General features: G+C 39.4%; 2 protein-coding genes and 1 non-coding gene across 3 annotated transcripts; 2 read left to right on the forward strand and 1 right to left on the reverse strand.

Moving 5' to 3' along the window:
• Positions 1-5,712: 5,712 nt before the first annotated feature.
• Positions 5,713-5,818, reverse strand: LOC120084352. Its single transcript, XR_005483711.1, has one exon. It is a non-coding gene; the product is annotated as a small nucleolar RNA R71 (small nucleolar RNA).
• An 8,580-nt stretch (positions 5,819-14,398) lies between these two features.
• LOC120084188 lies at positions 14,399-15,145 on the forward strand. The gene has a single exon (XM_039040080.1). The coding sequence runs from the start codon at positions 14,399-14,401 to the stop codon at positions 15,143-15,145; it is 747 nt and encodes a 248-aa protein (XP_038896008.1).
• Positions 15,146-18,909: 3,764 nt separating this feature from the next.
• Positions 18,910-19,425, forward strand: LOC120084189 (pectinesterase inhibitor 10-like). The gene has a single exon (XM_039040081.1). It carries the CDS (start codon positions 18,910-18,912, stop codon positions 19,423-19,425), a length of 516 nt encoding a protein of 171 aa, XP_038896009.1.
• The last annotated feature ends 3,351 nt before the right edge of the window (positions 19,426-22,776 follow it).

Here is a 22,776-nt window from a genome sequence, read left to right on the forward strand (position 1 = left end):
AAAGATTTCGGAAATGACTTCCTGTTCTACAATGCAGAAGAAGACCCTAAAGTTCTAAGAGTTGCCCTGTCCTCAGTAGATGCCAACCAATGGTAAGAAGCCATAAATGATGAGATGGACTCATTTGAGTCAAATAGAACTTGGCACTTAGTAGATCTATCCTCAGGATGTAAGGCAATAGAGTGTAAATGGATCTTAAGGAGGAAACTTAGACCTGATGGGATTGTCGACAAATTTAAAGTCAGGTTAGTAGCGAAGGGCTTTAGATAAAAAGAAAACGTAGATTTCTTTGACACCTTCTCCCCTATCACTAGAATTACCTCTATCCGTGTCCTGTTCTCTTTCGCTGCCCTTTATAACCTCGTAGTACATCAGATGGATGTAAATACCGCTTTTCTAAATGGTGAACTTGAAGAAGAGATTTACATGGAACAACCTGAGGGTTTTGTTGTCCATGATCAAGAAAATAAGGTGTGTAAAAATTAGACAAATATCTTTATGGACTAAAATAAGCTCCTAAGCAATGGCATGAAAATTTTGATAACCTTATCCTATCTAAAGGTTTTAAGGTCAATGAAAGTGACAAATATATCTACCATAAGTTTGATAATAACCTCTACACTATCTTGTGTCTATATGTAGATGATTTATTGATCTTTGGGTCGAACTTGTACGTCATAAATGATGTAAAATCAATATTGAGTGTGAACTTCGACATGAAAGACTTAAAAGAAGCTAGTGTAATCTTAGGCATAAAAGTAAATAGGTCTGAAAAGGGAATTTCTTTAGATCAATCTCACTATACAGAAAAGATTCTAAAGAAATATAATTACTTTGAGTGTAAACCAGCCTGTACTCCTTATGATCCTAGTGTCAAGTTGTTCAAGAACACTAGTGACAGCATTAATCAATCTGAGTATGCGAGCATCATAGGCAGTCTTAGATATGCTGCCGACTGCACTAGGCCTAACATAGCTTATGCTGTAGGACTACTTTACAGGTTTACAAGTAGACCTAGTAAAGAGCATTGGAATACTATAGAAAGGGTTATGAGATACTTAAAGAAAACCCAAAACCTAGGATTATATTATCAAAAGTTTCCCACTATCTTGGAAGGGTTCAACGATGTTGATTAAAACTCTCTTTTGGATGATTCAAAGGCTACAAGTGGTTATATCTTTAATATAGCTGGCGGAGCTGTCTCTTGGAAGTCCAAGAAACAGATTATTTTAGCCCAATCTACGATGGAGTCAGAAATGATAACACTAGCAACAACTAATGAAGAAGCAGGCTGGTTTAGAAGTTTGCTATCAGAGAATCCCTTATGGGAAAAGCTGTTACCATCTATATTGATCCATTGTGATATTATTGCAGCAATCGCAAAATTTCAGAACCGTTACTACAACAAAAAGAGACATCGAATACGTCGTAAGTACAATACCATTAGAGAGTTTCTCACTACTGGTACAGTTAGAGTGGATCACATACAGACTAATAAAAATTTGGCAGATCCTTTGACGAAAGGATTGGCCAGAGAAAAGGTTTTCAGAACCTCATAAAGGATGGGACTCATGCCTATCGAAAAATGAATCACAGTAAGGAAAACCAACCTGTAGAATGGAGATCCCAAGAATCAGGTTCAATGGGTAATAACTGATCATGAATGATATATAGTGAATCATGCTAAACCAAACACAAAGTTTCATACCTATGACTTAAAATCTGAGCATGATATCCTGAAGCGTAAGAAATGTTGAATTCAGTTCATAATAAGATCTATACTTGATGACAATTGGGGTACCCAGCTACAGGAATACCTTTGATAGACTCACCTGTGTGAATGTGGAAGTGAGGGCCACTTCTTATGGAGTTTTTAGGCAAACTCTCTAAAGCATTCACTAAATCGGGATTCACGTGCTAGGCCTTAAAAGCACAGCTTTCATACTACACCTTAATGACACTCTGTGTGAGATGCTGTTAGAGATAAAGTTCAAAAACAAGGGTTACTCTAGTATATTTTGAATTATCTACACTATGTAAAGGTTCAAGTCGTAAGACACCTTTGCTTATGCACAGTGTTGTATAGACTGAAATTGCTCGATGAAAATCTTTCCTCTCTTCTCGTTTTGTTTAAATTTCCAAGTAGGGGATTGTTGGGTGCAAATTTATATTTAAAACCGTCCATTGATTATATTTAAAATGATCTATTGATTATATTTAAAACGGTCCATTGATTATTTTTAAAATAGTCTGTTGATTAATTTTAAAACGGTCCGTTGATTAATTTTTAAAACGGTCCATTGATTAATTTTAAAATGGTTCGTTTCGATGCTGATGGCCTATAAAAGGAGAGGCCTTCAGCAGTTCGTAAGACACAGAGTTCATTTTCTGAATTCCTCTCTTCATTTTCCTCTCCTCCTCCATCTTAGCTTTCTAAGCAGTGAGTTTAAAAAGGGTGTACGTTCCGATCGGTAACGATGCATTTTCAATCAGTTTTCATTTGATTGTTTTATCCTGGGGACGACGTGGCAATTTTCAGACCTACTTGCACACTTGGGCAGAGTCGCAAAACATCTTAAAAAGAGCGAGCTCCGCGACTCAACCTATAACGAGTTTCTGTTTTGTAGGTTTTGCTCTTCGCTTGACCGTCGTGCCTTGACGGTTTACAGTTTGTAATTCTGAGAGCCCTGTCGTTTCCAACATAAATAGAAAAAATACAAAAGTATTTACTATCTATAGAAAAAAAGTTTGTCAAAGGAAGCGAAGTTTTCCTTTTTTTCAAAATTCCTAAAATATCCTTGCGATTTGAAATCCGCGCGTCCTCACCTGTAGTTTCTTCCTCGTCGTTCTTTATCTTCTTCCTCTTTGTTCTTTGTCATCAACGTCTTCTTCATCGACCTTCATTCTCATTGACGACGTCTTCTTCCTCGATGTTCTTCTTCATCAAAGACGTTCTTCCTGGACCACGGTACGACTTCTTCCTTAATTTTCTTCTTTTTATGCGCGTGTAGGTCTACGGTTCTTCCTCGATTCTCTTCTTTGATTTTCTACATACGTCCATCTATGGTTTCTTCCTCTTCGACGACATCGTGGTTGCTCGACCATGCTATTTGTCTTGTAAAGTTACTTCACGAGACAAAAGACAGAATTGACGTGAAGTTGAGTTTATTTCTTGTAAAGTTCGTCTTGTGAAGTAACTTCATAAGATAAACTTCACGAGACAAAAGACAGAAATGATGTGAAGTTGAGTTCTTTGAGTTCATTTCTTGTAAAGTTTGTCTCTTGAAGTTTGTCTCGTAAAGTAACTTCACGAGACGAACTTCACGAGCCAAAAGATAGAAATAACGTGAAGTTGAGTTTATTTCTCGTGAAATTGATCTTGTGAAGTAATTTCACAAGACGAACTTCATGAGACAAAAGACAGTAATGACTTGAGTTCATTAATTAGATGCATCTAATTGCTTTTTTATAGTTTGTATTATATCTTATGAGATGCATATTGTTATTCTCGAACGCTTGTTCAAGTCTTGCATTATTGTTTGATGTTCATGTTCCTGTTCCACCTGTTTAAACATACAACTATCTGTCTATATTCTATCATTAACTATAACTCACTATTATCATTCAATGAACATAAATAACATTTTCTAAATTATCAGAGATTGAAATTGGATTGGACTACGCAAGACTCTAAAATTTATGCCACCATTGATACGATCGATTTACAATTCCCAAATGAAAATTTAAGGTTAAATTTCAAAATAAACTCTTTTCCTCTCTTTTATTTTTATTTGAATGACTTTTTGGAGAAAGTGTTAATGGTAGCAAAATTTTTACTTTAGTTATTAATTGGACGAATTTTTGTGACTTACGTTTGTAGGTGTTGAGAGACTATAGATCTACAACATTGTTAATGTTTCAGAAAGTGTTGGAATAAGGAATGGTTTGTTGTTTTGTTTGTTTTCTTAGATGCCTTTTTTTTTTAGTTCATTAATTTTCATTGGATTATAGATTATTTGTAGAAAGACGAACCATTAGTATAATTGGATAAGTTTTTTTTTGGCATTCTTAAGAAATTAGGATAACAAGATATCTACTTGTGATTTGTTAAAATTCTTATTTAGTTATTTTTAAATTTATTCTATATATAAGGCGGGCTACAAGGGGAAAACTTTTGTAAATCTATGTTGCCCTTAGGAAACGCGTCTTTTTGAGTGTAGGTGTCCATTTAAAAGAAAATAGATGTGACCTTTCTAATTTTTAAATTCACATAATATATTTATACATTTCAAATTTCAAATTTTATTTTGAATAGGTATAGGTGCTAAAGGAACACATCAATTGATGCAAATCATGTCAATGGGATGTGACTATTCAAAGAATGGTGGCTACATATCGAACATATGCTTCCTTTCACGTAGGTATGAAATGCATATATAAAAGAGAAAAAATAAAAGTGTGATCGGTTAGAATCTAGGCTCGAAAGAACCGGATTAGAACCCATAATCGGGAGATAAGAGCTTAGGAATGAGCACTATTTGATATTAACGCATCGCATGCATCCTAGAGATAGGATATGATTGTATGCGGTCACCTTGCTTTCATGCTTTTACATCATCGCATAGGACAAGAATAGAGACTTAGGAATAAGCTCTATGGACACTTTTGCATTCAATACATGTGTCCTAGACTTGGGAGCATAGCATTTGCATTGGAAAATGACTTGCGGTGTATGGTGGTAACATGATCGCATAGTCTGACGCATTCCCAAGTAACGCTAGCTAAAGATCTTCTTAACCCGTTCATCGCATACTCATTGCATCTATCACACAAATTCCTTTTCTCAAATCCATCGCATTTGTTTATTTTCTCATTAATGCAATCAACAACAAACCAACAATTTATTTACTTGGTTACCGCAAGATTTTCATAAAAATTATCAACGTAATCTGTTTTCACAAGTCCCTGTGTTCGACCCTGGACTTACCAAGAAAATCAGAGGAATTTACACTTAGATTTCGCTGGGGAAACTTGAGTGCACAACGCAATTTTATCAATGCATATCATCCACATTTTCACTTCATAAAATCATGCATCAAGTTTTTGGCACCGTTGCTGGGGACTTCGGCAAAATAGAGTGCTAACGGTAATTTTTTTTATTTCTTTGCAGACTCTCAATCTCTGGCGAATTACGACCCGGAGATTGGGAGGACATTTAGAAGAAGATTAAGAAACCGCCAACAACAACAAGAAAGAACACCAAGAATGGCGAAACAACCGGACGCAAGGGCCGCTAACGCGAATAATATAATGGCCAACCCCATCCTTCTGGCAAATGACCACAATAGATCCATCCGGGACTATGCTTCACCTAAACTCTACGATTTCTCTCCAGGAATCATGAGGTCGGCATTAGATTGATCGAGGTTTGAAATGAAGTCGGTAATGTTGCAGATGATCCAGGCTGTTGGCCAGTTTGGAGGAAGGCGTGGTGAAGACCCGCACGCCCACCTCTGGAGCTTCATAGAAATCTTCAACACTTTTGTGTTCCCGAATATCTCAACCGAGGAAGTTTGACTAACTCTGTTTCCATTTTCTTTGTGTGATTAGGCGAGGAAATGGGCATATTCTTTGAACCAGGGGAGATAACTTTGTGGGAACAGGTGGTGGAAAAGTTTATGAAGAAGTATTTCCCACCAACCGAGAATGCTAGGAGACAGAAATTAATAACAAATTTTGAACAAGAAGATGACGAATCGCTCATCGATGCTTGGGCGAGGTTCAAGTGGCTGGTAAGACACTGTCCACACAATGGCTTACCACACTTCCTACAAATGGAGATTTTCTACCGTTTTGATTTTCTACAAATAGATTTTCTACAAATGGAGATTTCCTCTTCGCAGACTGCTAATGATGCAAACAATGGGGCCATCACATCCCTGCAAAATCAAATGACTGCGATGATGATTTTGATACAAGGCATCGCAATTAATAATACGGGAGCGAAGAAAGGGCAGATCAGCGCAATTACTCAAACGAACGCAAGTTGTGTCATTCGTGGAGATGCTCACCCAATGGAAAAATGCCCAACAAACCTGCAGTCGGTATGCTTCATAAGAGATAATCCCTATTCCCATACATATAACCCCGGGTGGCGAAACCACCCAAATTTTGCGTGGAAAAATCAACAACAAAGCTTTCAACCTGTGGCATAAAAAAGGAGGGCCACCCAAATTTTTCCCGCAAAACAATGGTCCAGCGCATAGCCAAACTAGCAACTCACAATCACCGCAATCTTCGTCCTTAGAGAGCTTACCGAAGCAATACATTGAAAAAAATGAATCTGTGCTTCAAAATCAAGCTACGTCCATTAGAAATCTCGAAATTCAAATGGGACAAATTGCGGGCGAGCTGAAAAATAAACCGCAAGGAGCATTGCCTAGCTCAACTAAGCTCCCTCGCAATGCTGGGGGTAACGGGAAGGAACAATGCTTAGTAGTCTCCTTGCTAAGCGACAACATAACTACGAAAGTAGGGGAGAAGCCCATTGCAACCAACTTGAATACGGTGACAACCGAGGACCCATTGACCTATAGTTTGGAGAAGCCCAAGAAATTAAACCTTGAAGTTGCATCCACCCTTAAGCCTCTAGATCTTGAGACAGAAGAAGCCCAACCACCAGTAGCTCCGCAAAGATTGAAAGAGGAACAAAATGATGAAGAAAATATCACAATAGTGGCTACAACGCAAAATGTTATGATTCCACCTAATGGGACCCAGGAATCTTCAGGATACCATGCTCTATCGGAGGGACTTACAGTGGCCAAGCACTATGCGATCTTAGGGCAAGTATAAACATAATGTCGCTATCAATCTTCAAACAATTGAATGTCGGCATACTCATGCCCACAAAGGAAACTCGCCTGCTCGCGGATAGATCTCAAATACATCCTGAAGGAGAGTTGAAAAATGCCGCAATCTCAATTGATAAATTCATCCTGCCGGTAGACTTCCTCATTTTGTATTATAAAGCGAACGAAGATGCGCCCATCATATTGGGACGACCATTCCTGTCAACCGGTCGTGCTCAAATTGATGTACGCAAGGGGGAAATTGAATGAGCATTCATGGGGAAAAACTCCGGATTAAGGCAGTAAAGATCTCAAAGGACAAAGAAAAGAGAGAAAAGCCACCATGGACGTGAACATTAAGCGCGATGGAACAGAAAGCTTATGACAGTCGAATCCGAATTAAGTTGACAGTCGATAACGATCACAAAGTATAATCAGCTTTTGGGACAATTATTCGACGCGTCAGTCAGGAATTAAAGTCGTCCCATCTGTATAACCATGAGAGAGAAACCGCCTTTCGCCATGGATGCTCTATAAATACCAAGGGCATTCTTCAGAAAAGGGGTTGATGAGTTGATCAGTTCACCATTCTCTAATTCATACATCTTTGTTCTTAGCTTTCTTTCATTTTAAGGTGGAAGCGAGGAAGGAGGTTGTGCCGGCAGATTGTTCCGGTAAGCTTAGGAAAGTGTCAGAAGCTTCAAGGGCAGAGAGAGGGTCGACGCCTGTGGGAGCAAGAACATCTTTAGAACTAAATAGAGATTTCAGTGTAAAAGCCTCGGTCAGTAAGGAATTGCTACCAAGCTCTCTACCTCTAACTTCCATTGTTATTTTGTACTTAAACTCATTTATAAAAATGGAATTTCCTTCTCTATATTTGTTCGCTCTCTGTTATTTACGCATGAGTAGCTAAATCGGTTGAATGGGTTGAGAAGCATTTAGCTAGCACAACTAGGGAATCTTCATTCTTTGTAATTATCTTGTATTATGTATGCTTCATTCGTCCATTAGAGATACTCGAGAGGGTGTCTAAGGACAAGATCTAGACTTGGAAAGGTTAGGTTAGAATCTAGGCTCGGAAGAGCCAGATTAGAACACATAATCGAGAGATAGGAGCTTAGGAATGAACATTATTTGTTATTAACATATCGTATGCATCCTAAAGATAGGATATGATTGTATGCGGTCACCTTGCTTTCTTGCATTTTGTATCATCACATAGGACAAGAGTAGAGACTTAGGAATAAGCTCTATGGATACTTTTGCATTCAACGTATGTGTCCTAGACTTAGGAGCATCACATTTGCATTGGAAAATGACTTGTGATGTATGGTGGTAACATGATCGCATAGTCTGACGCATTCCTAAGTAACGCTAGCTAAAGATCTTCTCAACCTGTTCATCGCATACTCATTGCATCTACCATACAACTGCCTTTTCTCAAATCTGCCGCATTTGTTTATTTTCTCATTAACGCAATCAACAACAAACCAACAATTTATTTACTTGGTTATTGCAAGGTTTTCATAAAAATTACCAATGCAATCTGTTTTCACAAGTCCCTGTGTCTGACTCTGGACTTACCAGGAAACTCAGATGAATTTACACTTGGATTCTGCTGGGGAAACTTGAGTGCACAAAGCAATTTCATCAACGCATATCATCCACATTTCCACTTCATAAAATCAAGCATCAAGAATTCACAAAATGTTTTGTCATTTAAAATAATTATCCAGAAAAATAAATTATTCAAATTAAATATAGAAAACGACCAACGTGATGTTAAATTAAAAATAGAGTCTCTTAACAAAGTCTCAATATTATATCTATAGATTTCCAATGTTAATTAGAATAAGTTCGTGGATTGTATTAATTAAGGGTATGTTTGACCCAAGTAGTTTGTAGACCCATAACTAAAAAACATTAATTCCATGACTTTTCAACTCTCGTCACCAAAAATTACACGACTAAACATCTTTTGAGACAAAACAACTGCACTCCTTACTCCAGACACTCTCTAAGCAATTATCAACAATGAATTTATCCTCCCATTTCTTTCACCAATAAAGAAAGTTAGATGAACTAAATAAACAAATACACGTTTTAATTTTATTTTCCTTTCACTTCAAGAATTTTGGGCTTTAATGTCGGTTGGAAAAAGTGAAATGGATGTTTAATGTTGGTTAACAAAAATGGATCTTTAATGTTGGTTTTAAACCGACATTAAGGATAGGCTATAATGTCGGTTTAAAATTGACATTAAAGGTCCCCATTAATTTTTTTAACTTTAATAAAAAAAAATATCTCTTTCATTTCACTACCTTTCTTCTCTCTCCTTTTTCACTTCTCTTTAACAAACCCTCTCTTCTCCTTGTCGTCCAGATCTGGCTGGTCATCAGATGGAGGTCAATCGTCGGTCATCAGATCTGGTAGTTCAGCTCACCATCCTGCTCATTCGTTGTGGAGGTGGGTCGTCAGCATTTGGGTCATCCGGTTCTTCCGATTGTCGTGGTTGGTAGTCTAAAGAGGTCTTCTGATCGTCATGGTTGGTAGTTTAGTTGTGGGTCTTCTGATCTATAGAGGTGGGTCGCCGACGTTCAGGTTGTCCGCATCGTGGGCTTTTCCGATCTGTAGAGGTGGGTTGCTGGCGATTATCACTAACTCGTCATGGGTCGTTGTCGTTCAGCATTGTCATTGTCCAGCATTACCATTCGTTTCTGTTCCGATCGTGTAGCTCGTCGTTCACAGCTTGCTCAGATCTAGTCGACCAGCTCTATTGTTGGGTTCTTTAGCTTGTTGTCCAGCTCGTTTTGGTCGTTAGATCCATTTGCTCCATCATTTTTCTGCTCGGATCTTTTTGCTTCACCTGTTCTTCTAGCCCTGATCTTCGCTTAGATCTATTCTTTTGAGGTTTCTTTTTACTGATTTTTCCTTATTTGTTCATATTATAAATAAGTTCTTAATTTCATCTTGTTTTGTGATTAACATACTATTTTTCCCTTCTTTTTACTGATTGTTTTCCTACTTAGATTTGTTGGGGTTCCATCCAAGTTGTTGATTTCATCTTGTATGATTAATGGGTGCACTTATTTCTCTTCCATTTTTCTTCTGATTCGTAAGTTTAATTTCTTTTCTAATCGAAAGATTTTGGTTGTATTGTTCAACGATGTGCTATTTATCTGAATATCAGAAGATTTCCAGCTTGTGTGTGAAGCCTTGCAAATGAGAAAATACCATCACTGCAATTTTCAACATTAAGTAGTCTGAGGTAATTAACAGAACTTCATGTAGAATAATTGAACCTTTTGAAGAGGAATAATTTCTTAATCTTGTGTATGTTGCCTTACTTGTCAGATTCCAGTATTTATATATAGAGAGATTGAGTTTTGATTTCTAGCTATAAGTGTCTGCTTCCTATCCATTTTATTATATTATCTCTGATGAACTCTTTAAGACCAATTCTAATGGTACTATTTGAGATATATGTATTTGACGAACTCTTAGGTTACTATTAATTACATGATAATATTGCACATATTTTATAGTGATCAATTGATGTTTTAAAGTTACATTGCAGGTGCTTTGTTCTCGATTCACTAATGAGGAGTTTTTCCAAATGAGACGCAAAGGTACTCTTAATAACTATTATGCTTAGTTATACCAAAATATTCATGAATAATTATGGAAGTCAATATAGAAAAGCTTAGAAATTGGGACCAAAGAAAATGCTATATCACAATGAGAATTCCTACTAAATGCTAGCTTATTTTTGCTAGTATAAGGGAATAAGGATGTTTCTTTTCATCATCATGGTCGTCAAAATATTGATAAGATATGGAGAAATGATATCTTATCTTGTCATGTCTATCTTATGTGTTCCCAAGCAAATATTTTCCTATAATAGCAACAACATTCAACATGAAACTTAGAAATAAGGATTTATTTAATTTGTTTCAAAGTCCATTGCTATACATTATATCTATAGAAGTTGTGACAAACATAAAACTTCTTTCCTTTCCTTTCCTTTGTTTTGTACTTCTATTTGGATTTTTCTTAAAAATTGATAGCTTGTAGAAATACAAGCTATTGTAGTCTTTTACTTAGAATTATGAGGGTTAATAAGCAGAATATGCGTTGAATTCATATGGAAAAGTGAGCTTGCATCGACCAGCACCTGAAATCCTTACTAACCTTATATCCTGCATTATTATGCATTAAAGCGTCCGTTTTTGCAGCTATTGATAACTTGTAGAAATACAAGTTATTTTTGCTCTTAAGTTGGAACAACTAAGGTTTTTAATGATAAATTCTCCTCATTTTTAGTAGAAACGCACGGAATTATTCAAAACTAAATATCGCGGTGCTAACGCATTGTACTGTAAGATTTCAACACAAGGATTAACGCTAACGCATTAGAAAAATGCCACAGGGAAAGCTCTAATGCATGGGCCATGCGTCAGAGGGAGTTCAATGTAGAGAAGATTCATTGATCTAGGCTGATTGTGTCACATCACCACTTGCAAGTATGGGCACCTGCAGCAGGCAACATCTGAAAAGCTTCCAAATAGCAAGCGGCGTCTAAAAAGCTTCCGAGAGTCAGACGACTGACCAGGGCATGGACTTTAGTGCTGACCAGGATATGGACTTTCATGCTGCCCATTCACCAAGTGGACATGACCAACACCTATAAATAGATGAAGTCCCTCCAGAGTTCGCAGTTAGTGAGAAAATTATTCAGTTCAGAAATTATCAATATCCTTACTCTCTATAATTAGTGTAGTCGTAGTTTAAGCTATATTGTGGTGCCAAGACAATCAGAAGGGTTGAGAACCACCACCACCGTCAGTTAGGGAGTGGAAGAAGCCAAGCTTGAGAAAGACACTTCGTCCTCTTCCTATACAAGTGATTATACACAACAGAATTGAGCCAAAGAGATAAAAGAGATTGTACTCTGCGGCTTGACACAGTTTCCTTCTTCTCATTTATCGCTTTCATTTCACTTATCGCTTTTGTTTTATTTGATTGAATATTGTTTTTGTAAAGACAATTTGCTTCTTTATAAAATTCATATATTTAATCTCTCACATTTTTGCCATTGTTTATTTCTTGTTCATATTGAATGCATTTATACTTTATGCAAAATCTCATTTCAAACGCTTAAGCCGACTTGATCAATTGGTAAACGTATCTTTAACTTAGATTATTCGAGAGAATAACTAAACTGCATCAAGTAGGATGCCTAGTACAGCTAGAGATAGACTTACTGGTGTTTATTGCATTCTGTGTTAGACGCATGCATCTTAGAGATAGGTTTTTCATGTTATTCACATTGAGAAGTGTTGAATAAAGTCTAACGCAAAAACAAAAGATAAGAAAATCATCCCATCTCATCCACATTACATTCTGGTTTGTGTACATTCATTTTAGATCAACGCATCCACTCACATTAAACTCCATTTTCGCATGATCCATCACTCACCACTCAACTCTTTTGTATCATCTTGCACAGGCACAACACTTAGTGTAAATAACACATTTATTTTCATATATTTAGGAAAACCCCTATAATAGATACAATGTAAGGTCTGCGTTTGTTTAACTGAATCCCTGAGTTCGACCCTGGACTTGCCAGGAACCTAAATTAGATTTATACTTGGATCTGGTTTAGGAAAACTTGAATGTCATTAGAAGGAGTGTTGTGCGTTCTGTTGCATCTCTCTAATACACTAACACGTTACAAATACTTAAACGCATGAAAGCCTCAACGCATCACTTATATTTGGAACTTATTCTTCCAATTTATTTTATACAATACACTCCTAGAGCGAATCATGATAGCAACGAACAAGTTTTTGGCACCACTGTCGGGGATTCAGAAACAAAACTAACCAGAAATTTTGTTTGTATCTGTTGTAAGAACACTTTGGTCGAAGGAGTACTACAAGGTAAGCCTAAGCTTGTGAACGTTTATGAGTAGGGAGAGCACTCTTGAATTCATATACGACCCCAAGATTGAAAGGACCTTCCGGCGTAGGAACCAATCTAACCGTCGTCAAAGGTTGAGGCAGCAATTTCTCAGACAATAGAACAGGCAACGAGCAATGGCGGAAGAACAGGCAAATCAGCAACTAGCTCATGCTGCACAGAATCCAACCCTAATGGCGAATAGCAGCACGCGTCCTATAAGAGAGTACGCATCCCTTGTACTATATGATTTCTCTCTAGGAATCATCTACCCAATGCCAGACGGACCAAGGTCAAGATGAAATCTGTAATGCTTCAAATGCTCCAGATTGCTGGACAATTTGAGGGTGGTCATGGTGAAGATCCTCACGCCCACATGAGCATTTCCTGAAAATGTGTAATTCATTTGTGATTCCTGGAATTACCAGAGGCGATCAGGCTGTCCTTGTTTCCCTATTCTTTGCGTGATGACGCAAAATAATGGGTGAGCTCACTAGAGCCTGGTGAAATCACCACCTGGGAGAAGTTGATGGAAAAATTTATGCAAAAAATACTTTCCCACCTAACACCAACGCGAGGAGGTTCGAGAGATTATGAACTTTGAATAAGAAGAAGTGTAGACCTTAAGCGCCGCATGGAGCGTTTTAAGGGCTTAGTCAAAAATTTCCCGAACCATGGACTACCACTAACTATCCAAATGGAGACAGTTTAATGAAGGATTGAATAGAGCATCGCAGATGGCAGCAGATGTAGCAGCAACTGGTGGACTTATGGACAAATCTTAAACTGAGGCTAAAGAGATATTAGACCGCATTGCTAAACACAACATGGAATGGGTGGGCGATACGTATGATGGAAGAACTAACAGGAAGAAAAGATCTCAGAACGTTAATTCTATCGATGCCAACGTAATAGCCACACTTTCTGCACAAGTGGCTACAATGACCAACCTTTTGTAGAACATAACGCTAGGAAATGCATCAAATCAGTAGAAGGTGAATCAGGTAGAAGCATTTAGCCAGCCCATGGTTAGCTGTGTGGGTTATGGAGATCCTCACTCCTATGCTGATTGTCCACAAAATCCTCAGTTAGTTTGATTCATAAAAAACAACCCATTTTCCAATACATATAATCCTGGATGGAGAAACCATCCAAATTTTTCTTGGACAGGAGAAAATCATCAGGAGCACCACCCAGGGGCGAACCAACAACAAAGGAATGGACCACCACCTACATTTCAACAAATGCATTAGCCACATCAATAGCCCTTTAATAGAGGAGGACAGGCGTCAAGCATAGGATCTTCGCTTGAGAACCTATTGAAGAAATACATAGCCCAAAATGACGCACTGCTGAAAAGCCAGGCATCGTCTATCAGGAACCTGGAAATCTAGGTAGGGCAGATAGCGAGCGAGTTGAAAAGTAGGTAGCCTGGAGTTCTACCTAGTAACACAGAAACACCTGGGAATAACAATGGGAAGGAGCAATGTCACGCGGTGACGTTGCGAAGTGGAAAAGTTCTCGAAGAAAGAAGAATGAATCCAAGAAACAGCAGTCCTTCGAAAGAACACATCACACGTTCAATGGATCAAGAAGAAAGAACGCTTGAGACTATAAGCCATTCAGAAACTAGTACGTCTAATGGGGGAAAGCCTGAGGTGCCGCTGAACGCACCATTCTCTAGGTGTCTGATGAAGAAGAATGATGAACAACAGTTCAAGTGCTTTCTTGAGCTACTAAGGCAGTTAAATATCAACATTCCACTTATAGAGGCCTTGGAGCAGATGCCAACATATGTCAAATTTTTTAAGGACATATTGACAAAGAAAAGAAGAGTCGGTGAGAATGAAGTAATCACGCTAACGCAAGAGTGCAACGCATTAGTAAGCAATAGTCTACCAAAGAAGCGGAAGAACCCCGGGAGCTTCACAGTTCCTTGCTCGATAGGAGGATTGGATGTGGGTCATGCGTTGTGCGATTTGGGAGCCAGCATTAATCTCATGTCATTCTCAATTTTTAAGAAACTGGGAATTAGCGAAGCACAACCCACTTTTGTTACTCTTCAGCTTGCTGACGGAACAATTAAGTACCCAGAAGGAAAGATTGAAGACGTTCTGGTAAAGGTTGACAACTTCATATTCCCAGTAGACTTTATTTTCTTGAACTATGAAGTGGATAGGCAGGTACCAATTATTCTTGGACGCCCCTTCCTAGCTACTGGGAAAGTTTTAATTAACATGCATAAAGGCGAATTGACTATGCGCGTAGATAATCAAGAGGTGAAGTTGAATGTGCTCAATGCATTAAAGTTCTCAGATAATGAAGCTTGACAACTAAACAGTATTGAGTTGCCTGAAGAGGAGACCCATGTATGTAAGGTCCTCGCGTTGGAGAAGAACTTAAAAGAATCAAAGCCGCCAAGTCTGAGTGAGCAGCGGACAAAACCAATGCGTCCATCACTTGAGGAACCACCAGAACTCGAGTTNCAAAACCAATGCGTCCATCACTTGAGGAACCACCAGAACTCGAGTTGAAACAGTTACCTGGACACCTGAAATACCCATTCCTTGGAACCAACAACACTTTACCTGTGATCATTTCTGCAAATCTTACAGAGCCTAACAACCAATCTCTCTCGCAGATGCTGAAAAAGCACAAGCGGGCAATAGGTTAGATACTTTTGGATATCTGTGGCATTAGTCCATCTTATTGCATGCATAAGATTAGGGTGAAAGAAGGGAAGTCAGGGTCAATCGAGCCTCAAAGAATGCTGAACCCCATAATGAAAGAAGTGATCAAGAAAGAAATTTTAAAATGGTTGGACGTGGGAGTTATTTATCCTATATCCACAATAGCTAGGTAAGCTCAGTCCAATGCGTTCCCAAGAAAGGAGGAATGGCTGTGATAGTCAAAGCAATAATGAGCTCATACCCTCGAGGACTGTCACAGGCTGGCGCATCTGTATGGATTACAAGAAGCTCAATGCAACAACTAAGAAAGACCACTTCCCCCTTTCTTTCATCGATCAAATGCTTGACAGACTTGCGGGCAAAGAATTTTATTGCTTTCTTGATGGATAAACTGGTTATAACCAGATTTTGATAGATCCGGAAGATCAGGAGAAGACAACATTTACTTGTCCCTTTGGAACATTTGCATTCAGACGCGTGCCTTTTGAACTATGTAACGCACTTGGGACATTTCAAAGATGTATGATGGCTGTCTTCTCTGACTTCCTAGAAAAGACCGTTGAAGTCTTCATGGACGATTTTTCAGTCTTTGGAGACTCATTCCAATCATGCCTAGATAATATGGAGGTCGTCCTCGCTCGATGCGAGGAAACAAACTTGATGCTGAATTGGGAGAAATGTCACTTCATGGTGACTGAAGGAATTGTCTTAGGCCACAAAGTATCTAAGGCTGGCCTGGAAGTAAATGAAGCCAAAATAGATGTCATAGCAAAACTTCCACCACAATCAAATGTTAAAACTTTATGAAGTTTTCTAGGGTATGCTGGCTTCTATAGACGGTTCGTTAGAGGATTCTCTCAGATTACGCGACCTCTAAGCGCATTACTAGAGGCGAATCGGCCCTATGATTTTAATGAAGACTGCACTGACGCGTTTGAAAACTTGAAGTATGCGTTGACAACAGCCCTAGTACTAATAGCACCGGACTGGACGTAGTGCTTTATTCTTATGTGCGACGCGAGTGATGTGGCAGTAGGAACAATGTTAGGGCAGAAGAAGGGTAATTTGATACATCCCATCTCTTACGCGTCCAAAACACTAAATGACTCTTAGGAACACTACACCACCACTAAAAAATAAATGTTTGTTTGGTATTGAAAATTTTAGATCTTACCTAGTTGGTGCCTCAACCACCATATATACCGATCACTCAACCATAAAGTTCCTGATGAGCAAAAAGGATGTGAAGCCAAGATTGATAACATGGGTGCTGCTATTATAGGGGTTTGATATTGATATCCAGGACAGAAAAGGAACAGAGAATCAGGTGGCTAACCACCTGTCTAGGCTAGAAAATCAAGAAATGCAAGATCAAGAAAGTGAAATCAAGGATGCATTTCCTGATGAAAGCCTGTTCAGAGTTGAAGGTAGGGAACCTTGGTATACGAACATAGTCAATTATTTAACCACCAAGCAATACCCTGGGAACTTCAACTCTCAGCAAAAGAAATGATTAGTGCATGACAGCAAATGTTACTTTTGGGATGAACTGTTTCTTTATAAGCAAGCCCTGACTCCATAATGCGTTGATGCGTTCCGGAGGAGGAGACACTTTCATGACTCTCCTTACGGAGGGCATTTCGGTGAGCAGAGGACCACTGCAAAGATCCTTCAAAGCGGATACTTCTAGCCCACCCTTTTTAAAGGCGCGAGGGAGTTTGTTCGTAATTGTGGCCCCTACCAACGCATCGGAAATATTTCTTCAAGAGACGCAATGCCCTTGAACAATATTCTCGAAGTTGAGTTGTTTGATGTTTGGGGTATCAATTTTATGGGACCTTTTCCCTTGTCCTGCGGCCAACAGTATATCCTACTTGTAGTAGACTATGTGTCAAAATGGGTAGAAGCAGTAGCCTGTGCTAGGAATGATGCGTCCATTGTTTCCAAGTTTCTTACCAGGAACATTTTCACGCGATTTGGAACGCCAAGAGCCCTGATAAGCGACGAAGGTACGCACTTCATTAATCGCATCATTTTTAAATTACTTGCAAAATATAGTGTTAGGCACAAGATCGCTACTGCCTACCACCCACAAACAAACGGTCAAGTGAAAGTATCCAATCGAGAAATCAAATCTATCCTGGAGAAAGTCGTTAATGCAACGCGGAAGGACTGGGCACAGAAGCTGGATGAAGCTCTTTGGGCCTACAAGACTGCTTACAAAACCCCTCTAGGTATATCTCCATACTCTCTTGTATTTGGAAAAGCTTGTCACTTACCTTTAGAGTTGGAGCACAAGGCATTGTGGGCAGTTAAGAAGCTAAACATGAACTTGGACGTCGTGGGCGGTCAATGCAAACTTCAGCTCAATGAGCTTCAGGAGTGGCGATTGAACGCGTACGAGAACAACAAGCTATACAAAGAGAAGACAAAGTGTTGGCATGACTAACGCATCAGTAAGAAAGAACTTGTTGTTGGCCAAAAAGTTCTATTGTTCAATTCACGTTTGCGTTTGTTTCCAAGGAAGTTAAAATCCAGGTGGTCAGGACCCTTTATCATTAAGACAATATTTCCATATGGAGCAGTGGAATTAACACGAGAAGATGGCACCAACGCATTCAAAGTAAATGGCCAGAGAGCGAAGCCATACTTTGAAGATGGACTGGAACATCAAAAGTCATCTCTCGCACTATGCGAAGCCAATTGAGGCCCGCATCGAAGCATCCCTGCGTTTGCATCGCCATATATTTCAGGGACACTTCTTCTATCTGTATTTTATAATGCGTTTGAGTTTGTTGGTTTTTTTGTCTGCCTATGTTTTCAAGATTGATTGTTCTTTGTTTCTGCCTTCATAAATTATGAAATTTTACTTGTTTTCTTTTTAAAAGTTGTGTATAATCGAGTTGGGAATAACGGACGCGTTAGACTCAAGTCTAACGCATGGCCCAGTTGAAAGGACGCGTCTCGAGAATACAAAAGCACTCGAGTGCTTAGAAACCCAAGACGTCCCTTCAGCTTCACATTTATTACGGACGTCAGGCACCGCCTGTCAGCCCACTAACCCTCTCTCAGCTTATAAAACGATCGAATGGTTCATTTTCTTCTTCTTCCTCATTTCGCTCTCGAGTTCTCTGAAATGAAAAAGAAAAAAGAAACTAGCCTCTTCGTCTTCCTCCCTTCCGATTTGCTCAAGCTTCTCCAGCCACAATGTCGTTCGCCTCAGACAGTCAGAAACAGAACGTAAGCTTCAGGAACGACTAACGGTAAGTTCCTATTCCTCGTCCTCGGTTTCGATTTCACCTCCCCCGAGCCCTAGAAAAACCTCCAAAACCCTTGTCCAAACCAAACCCATGCACAGCGGAGCCACCTCTTCTTCCCAGTGGTTGTCTAGGTTGAAACCTTCCATGACACCCACAAAACTCCCCTCTAAAACCACCAAAGCAACCCTTCCGGCCAAGAACCTTCAACTAAAACCCAAAACCACCCCTAAGCCAAAGGCCAAAACATCTTCGAAATCGAGGCAACGTCCATCATCCACGGCTGCCACTAAGCCTTACACCAAGCCTGCCCCACCACCATTCATTCCTAACATAACCCCGATGGGTGCAACGCATGACCCACTTCCAGCCTACCTTAACAGCGCACCATCACCAGTTATGCGTCCACCTCCTCCACTTTCGATCCAGCCCTTAGTCACCATTTATCCAATCGAATTAGACGCGTCGAGCCAAACACCTCATTCGCCCATCGTCATATCCTCCCCTGGGATGCCTCATACCCTAGTGGGCACCCCTCCATTTACTCTACCCATACCCCCCTCTGACAGTCCTGCGTCAGAGCGCAACCCTGAAGAGTTAGCAGAATTGGCTCGACTGGACGAACAAGAAGTTTTTGGTGCAATTTTGACGTCTCTCAATTAAAGCCAAGAGGAAGACCAAGTGATGCATTCAAACCCACCTAACGTATCACTTGAGTTGGAAAAAGCGAAGCGATACACTATGATGCTAGAGGCAGAATTAGAAGAAGAAGATAGAGAAGGAGATAGAGAAGAAGATAGAGAAGAAGATGGGAGAATTGGCCCTGACACGTCTCAATCACGCCAAACTGACGCGAATGAAGGGCCTTTAAAATCAAAGAAAGTAACAAGGAAGAGAAAGTTAATATTGGAGGAAGTAGATGAGCAATCTGCATCTGGCCCTAAAGATGCAACGCATGGGAGTTGCTTAAGGCACGATGCACTAGAGAAGGACTTGGAAGACTATCAGCCCACAAGGCAAGGGCGAAGGAAGACGGCTCTCCAAAGGGAATTGGAAAATGAATTGAGAGAACTGGCAAAGGAAGCCAAAGAGCACGCAGCAGGAAAATGCAAGGTAACCGATGCATTGCCTAAGAAGACCTCGGGAAGAAAGCGTCAATTCAGTGACATACTTGTAGAAAAGGGCTTCTTTCCTAAGCACCACCCACTGCCAATATACATAATAGAAACAATAAATGCATTGGGGTGGAGTTAGTTCTGCATTGGGCACACACGTATTTGGCCCAACCTCGTTCGCATGTTCTACAACAACGAGTTTGACATGGAGAAGAACACAGCCTTTGTTGATGGGGTATTAGTGCGCTTCTCAGCCGACAAGATCAACGAAGTGTTTAACATTGATAGTAATCCGGATGCAGAAGGTAATCGCATCTTGGAGCATCCAACACCAAGTCAATTGGAAGATGCATTAAGAACGGTAGCCAAACCTGGAAGCAAGTGGCAAACTTCTAGAAATGGAGCAAAGATGTTAGCTTCCAGGAACTTAACTCCAGACACGAATTTATGGTACTAGTTAATCAAAAGGAGCATCATGCCTACAACACCTGATGAAACATTGTCAAAGGAATGCGTCCTGGCTACCTATTGCATCATGCAGTACATCCCTTTAGATGTTGGAAGAATAATAAGGGATTAGATCAAGGCCATCAAGACTAAGCCACGAGGGCAACTCTATTTTCCATGGCTGATCTGCGCACTATGTGAATGTGGGGGCATCCTCTGGGAAATGATCATGAAGATATTGATGGCTTGATAGATATAAAGTTAGTAAGGCGTCTACTTCACGGTTCGCTGCATCAACCTGCCTTACCTACCAAGGAAGTGGCAACCAAGCCTCGATCATCAAAACGCGCCCCCAAAAGAAGACGCGTCCAGATTGTTGAACACAACAATGAAGCTTCAGAGCAAGAAGAATATGAAGCTGAGCTTGAACTTTCGGGTGAAGAAGCGCAATCAATCCTCAACCTTACTCTCCATGACTTGCCATTGGCCCCTCCAGAAAGGAGTCCTGATCAAACGCACCAAGAACTAACTCATATGGATCAGGACATCTCTTGTTCCCTTTCTTCTCCCCCATCAAGTCCAATTCCCAATTATGTGCCTCCTCCAATAATCTTTGAACCAACTGGGTTAGGATCGAGCAACGTAGCAAATTTTGAAGACCCAGTTGGAAGAAATGAAGAACCAACCCCACCTCGATGCAACGCTGATTTAGAAGAGTTGAAAACTTTTATCAGTGATCAGCTCAGACCACTGGTCGCGTCCATCGAAGGTCTCCAACAATAAAATCGGGTTCTAAGGGATTATCTAAGGCAGCAAACAAGATGGATGCAAGACCAATTCGTTTATACAACATAGTACATTAATCAGGTCTTGGTTGGAATGTTTGCTCTGCCTCCACTGTCTGCCCATCTTAGAAACCCTCTGCGCTTTATGGATGAAGACCCTAGAGAAGAATGCAGAGATAACGCGCCAACACAATAGAGTTTTGGGGTGTTGGGTTATTTTTATATTTTGATTTAATTGATATTCTTTTGTATTTGCTTGACTTGTTTGTTTACTTCATGTGAATCTATGAAAATGAATGAGAAATTCCTATCATTTTGTTCCTTGCGTTTGACCTTAGCATACTTTATTTTTGTTCTTTAGATATTTTCTAAGTCTTGTGCGTTACCTGACCTCAATGATATCAACTATATAAAATCTATGTATAGAGTAGGCGTTAGGAAAATCAACAAGGCCTGAACTTCTCTAAAAAGACTTAAGTTTACTTTCTAACGCGTGTAAGCTTCAAGTCTTAAACTCCTTTCTAACTCTTAAAGCCTTTTTGAAATTTTGTTTCTTTTTTAGCAATGAGGATTTAGCTCGTCTCCAAATTTGGGATGAGTATAGCTCATCTCCAAATTTGGGGATGAGGAAAATCCGAGTTAAGATGCATCAACGAGTACATAAAGAAAAGGGAACAAAATAAAAAAAAAATGTTAAACGCAACTCCTCTGTCATTACTTCAAAAGAAAGACCTTAAAATGGCATGAGTTAAGTTGGAAAAGGAACTTAGCCGTAGTTGGATGCTCGCATGACACCCGTGGGGCAAGCCAAAACGAAGATAAGTCTCCTAGACCAATGCATCCCATAGAACTCCTCTATCTAGTATGAAGAAAATATATCTTGAAACGCATGAATATTAGATATGAGTTTAGTTGTGAAGGGTTCTCATCCATAGTTGAATGTTCGCATGACACCCTAGAGGCAAGCCAAAATGAAAGTGGGATACCTGGAACAACGCATGGGTAAGTAAAAATTCATAATTGTTTTTCTTTTTATCTAGAAATTATCTTAAAAAGAACATCTAACGCATTGCTGGTTTAGAAAAAACGAGAATGTTTTGAGAAATGAAAGGAGTTGTTGATAAAAGGCCTGCTGCATCTGAAACTCAACATTAGTTCTTTTAGAAAAGAATCAATCTGATTTACATTTTCCAAACTCTTATCTCAAGCTTATGAATGAATATGATGAGAGGCGAACTCTGCACACTTAAGACAAAAGACATAACAAAGAATTATTTTGGAATGCTTGAGGACAAGCATTGTTTAAATTTGGGGGTGGTGATAACTTGTAGAAATACAAGTTATTTTTGCTTTTAAGTTTGAACAACTAAGGTTTTTAATAATAAATTCTCCTCATTTATTAGAAACGCATAGAATTATTCAAACATTAGCAAACTCATGCAAAATAAGTTTTATTACTAAATATCACAGCGCTAACGCATTGTACTGCAAGATTTCAACACGAGGATTAATGCTAACACATTAGAAAAGTGCCACAGGGAAAGCTCTAACGCATGGGCCATGCATCGGAGGGAGTTCAACGAAGAGAAGATTCATTGATCTAGGCTGATTGTGTCACATCACCACTTGCAAGTATGGGCACCTGCAGTAGGCGACGTCTAAAAAGC

Source organism: Benincasa hispida, chromosome 8 (assembly GCF_009727055.1).
Source record: "Benincasa hispida cultivar B227 chromosome 8, ASM972705v1, whole genome shotgun sequence".
NCBI classification, from domain to species: Eukaryota; Viridiplantae; Streptophyta; class Magnoliopsida; order Cucurbitales; family Cucurbitaceae; genus Benincasa; species Benincasa hispida.

What these genes read in the sequence shown, in the direction of transcription:
- LOC120084188 (XM_039040080.1), top strand. Translation starts at nt 14,399, where the DNA reads ATGGATCAAGAAGAAAGAACGCTTGAGACTATAAGCCATTCAGAAACT.
- LOC120084189 (XM_039040081.1), top strand. Translation starts at nt 18,910, where the DNA reads ATGACACCCACAAAACTCCCCTCTAAAACCACCAAAGCAACCCTTCCG.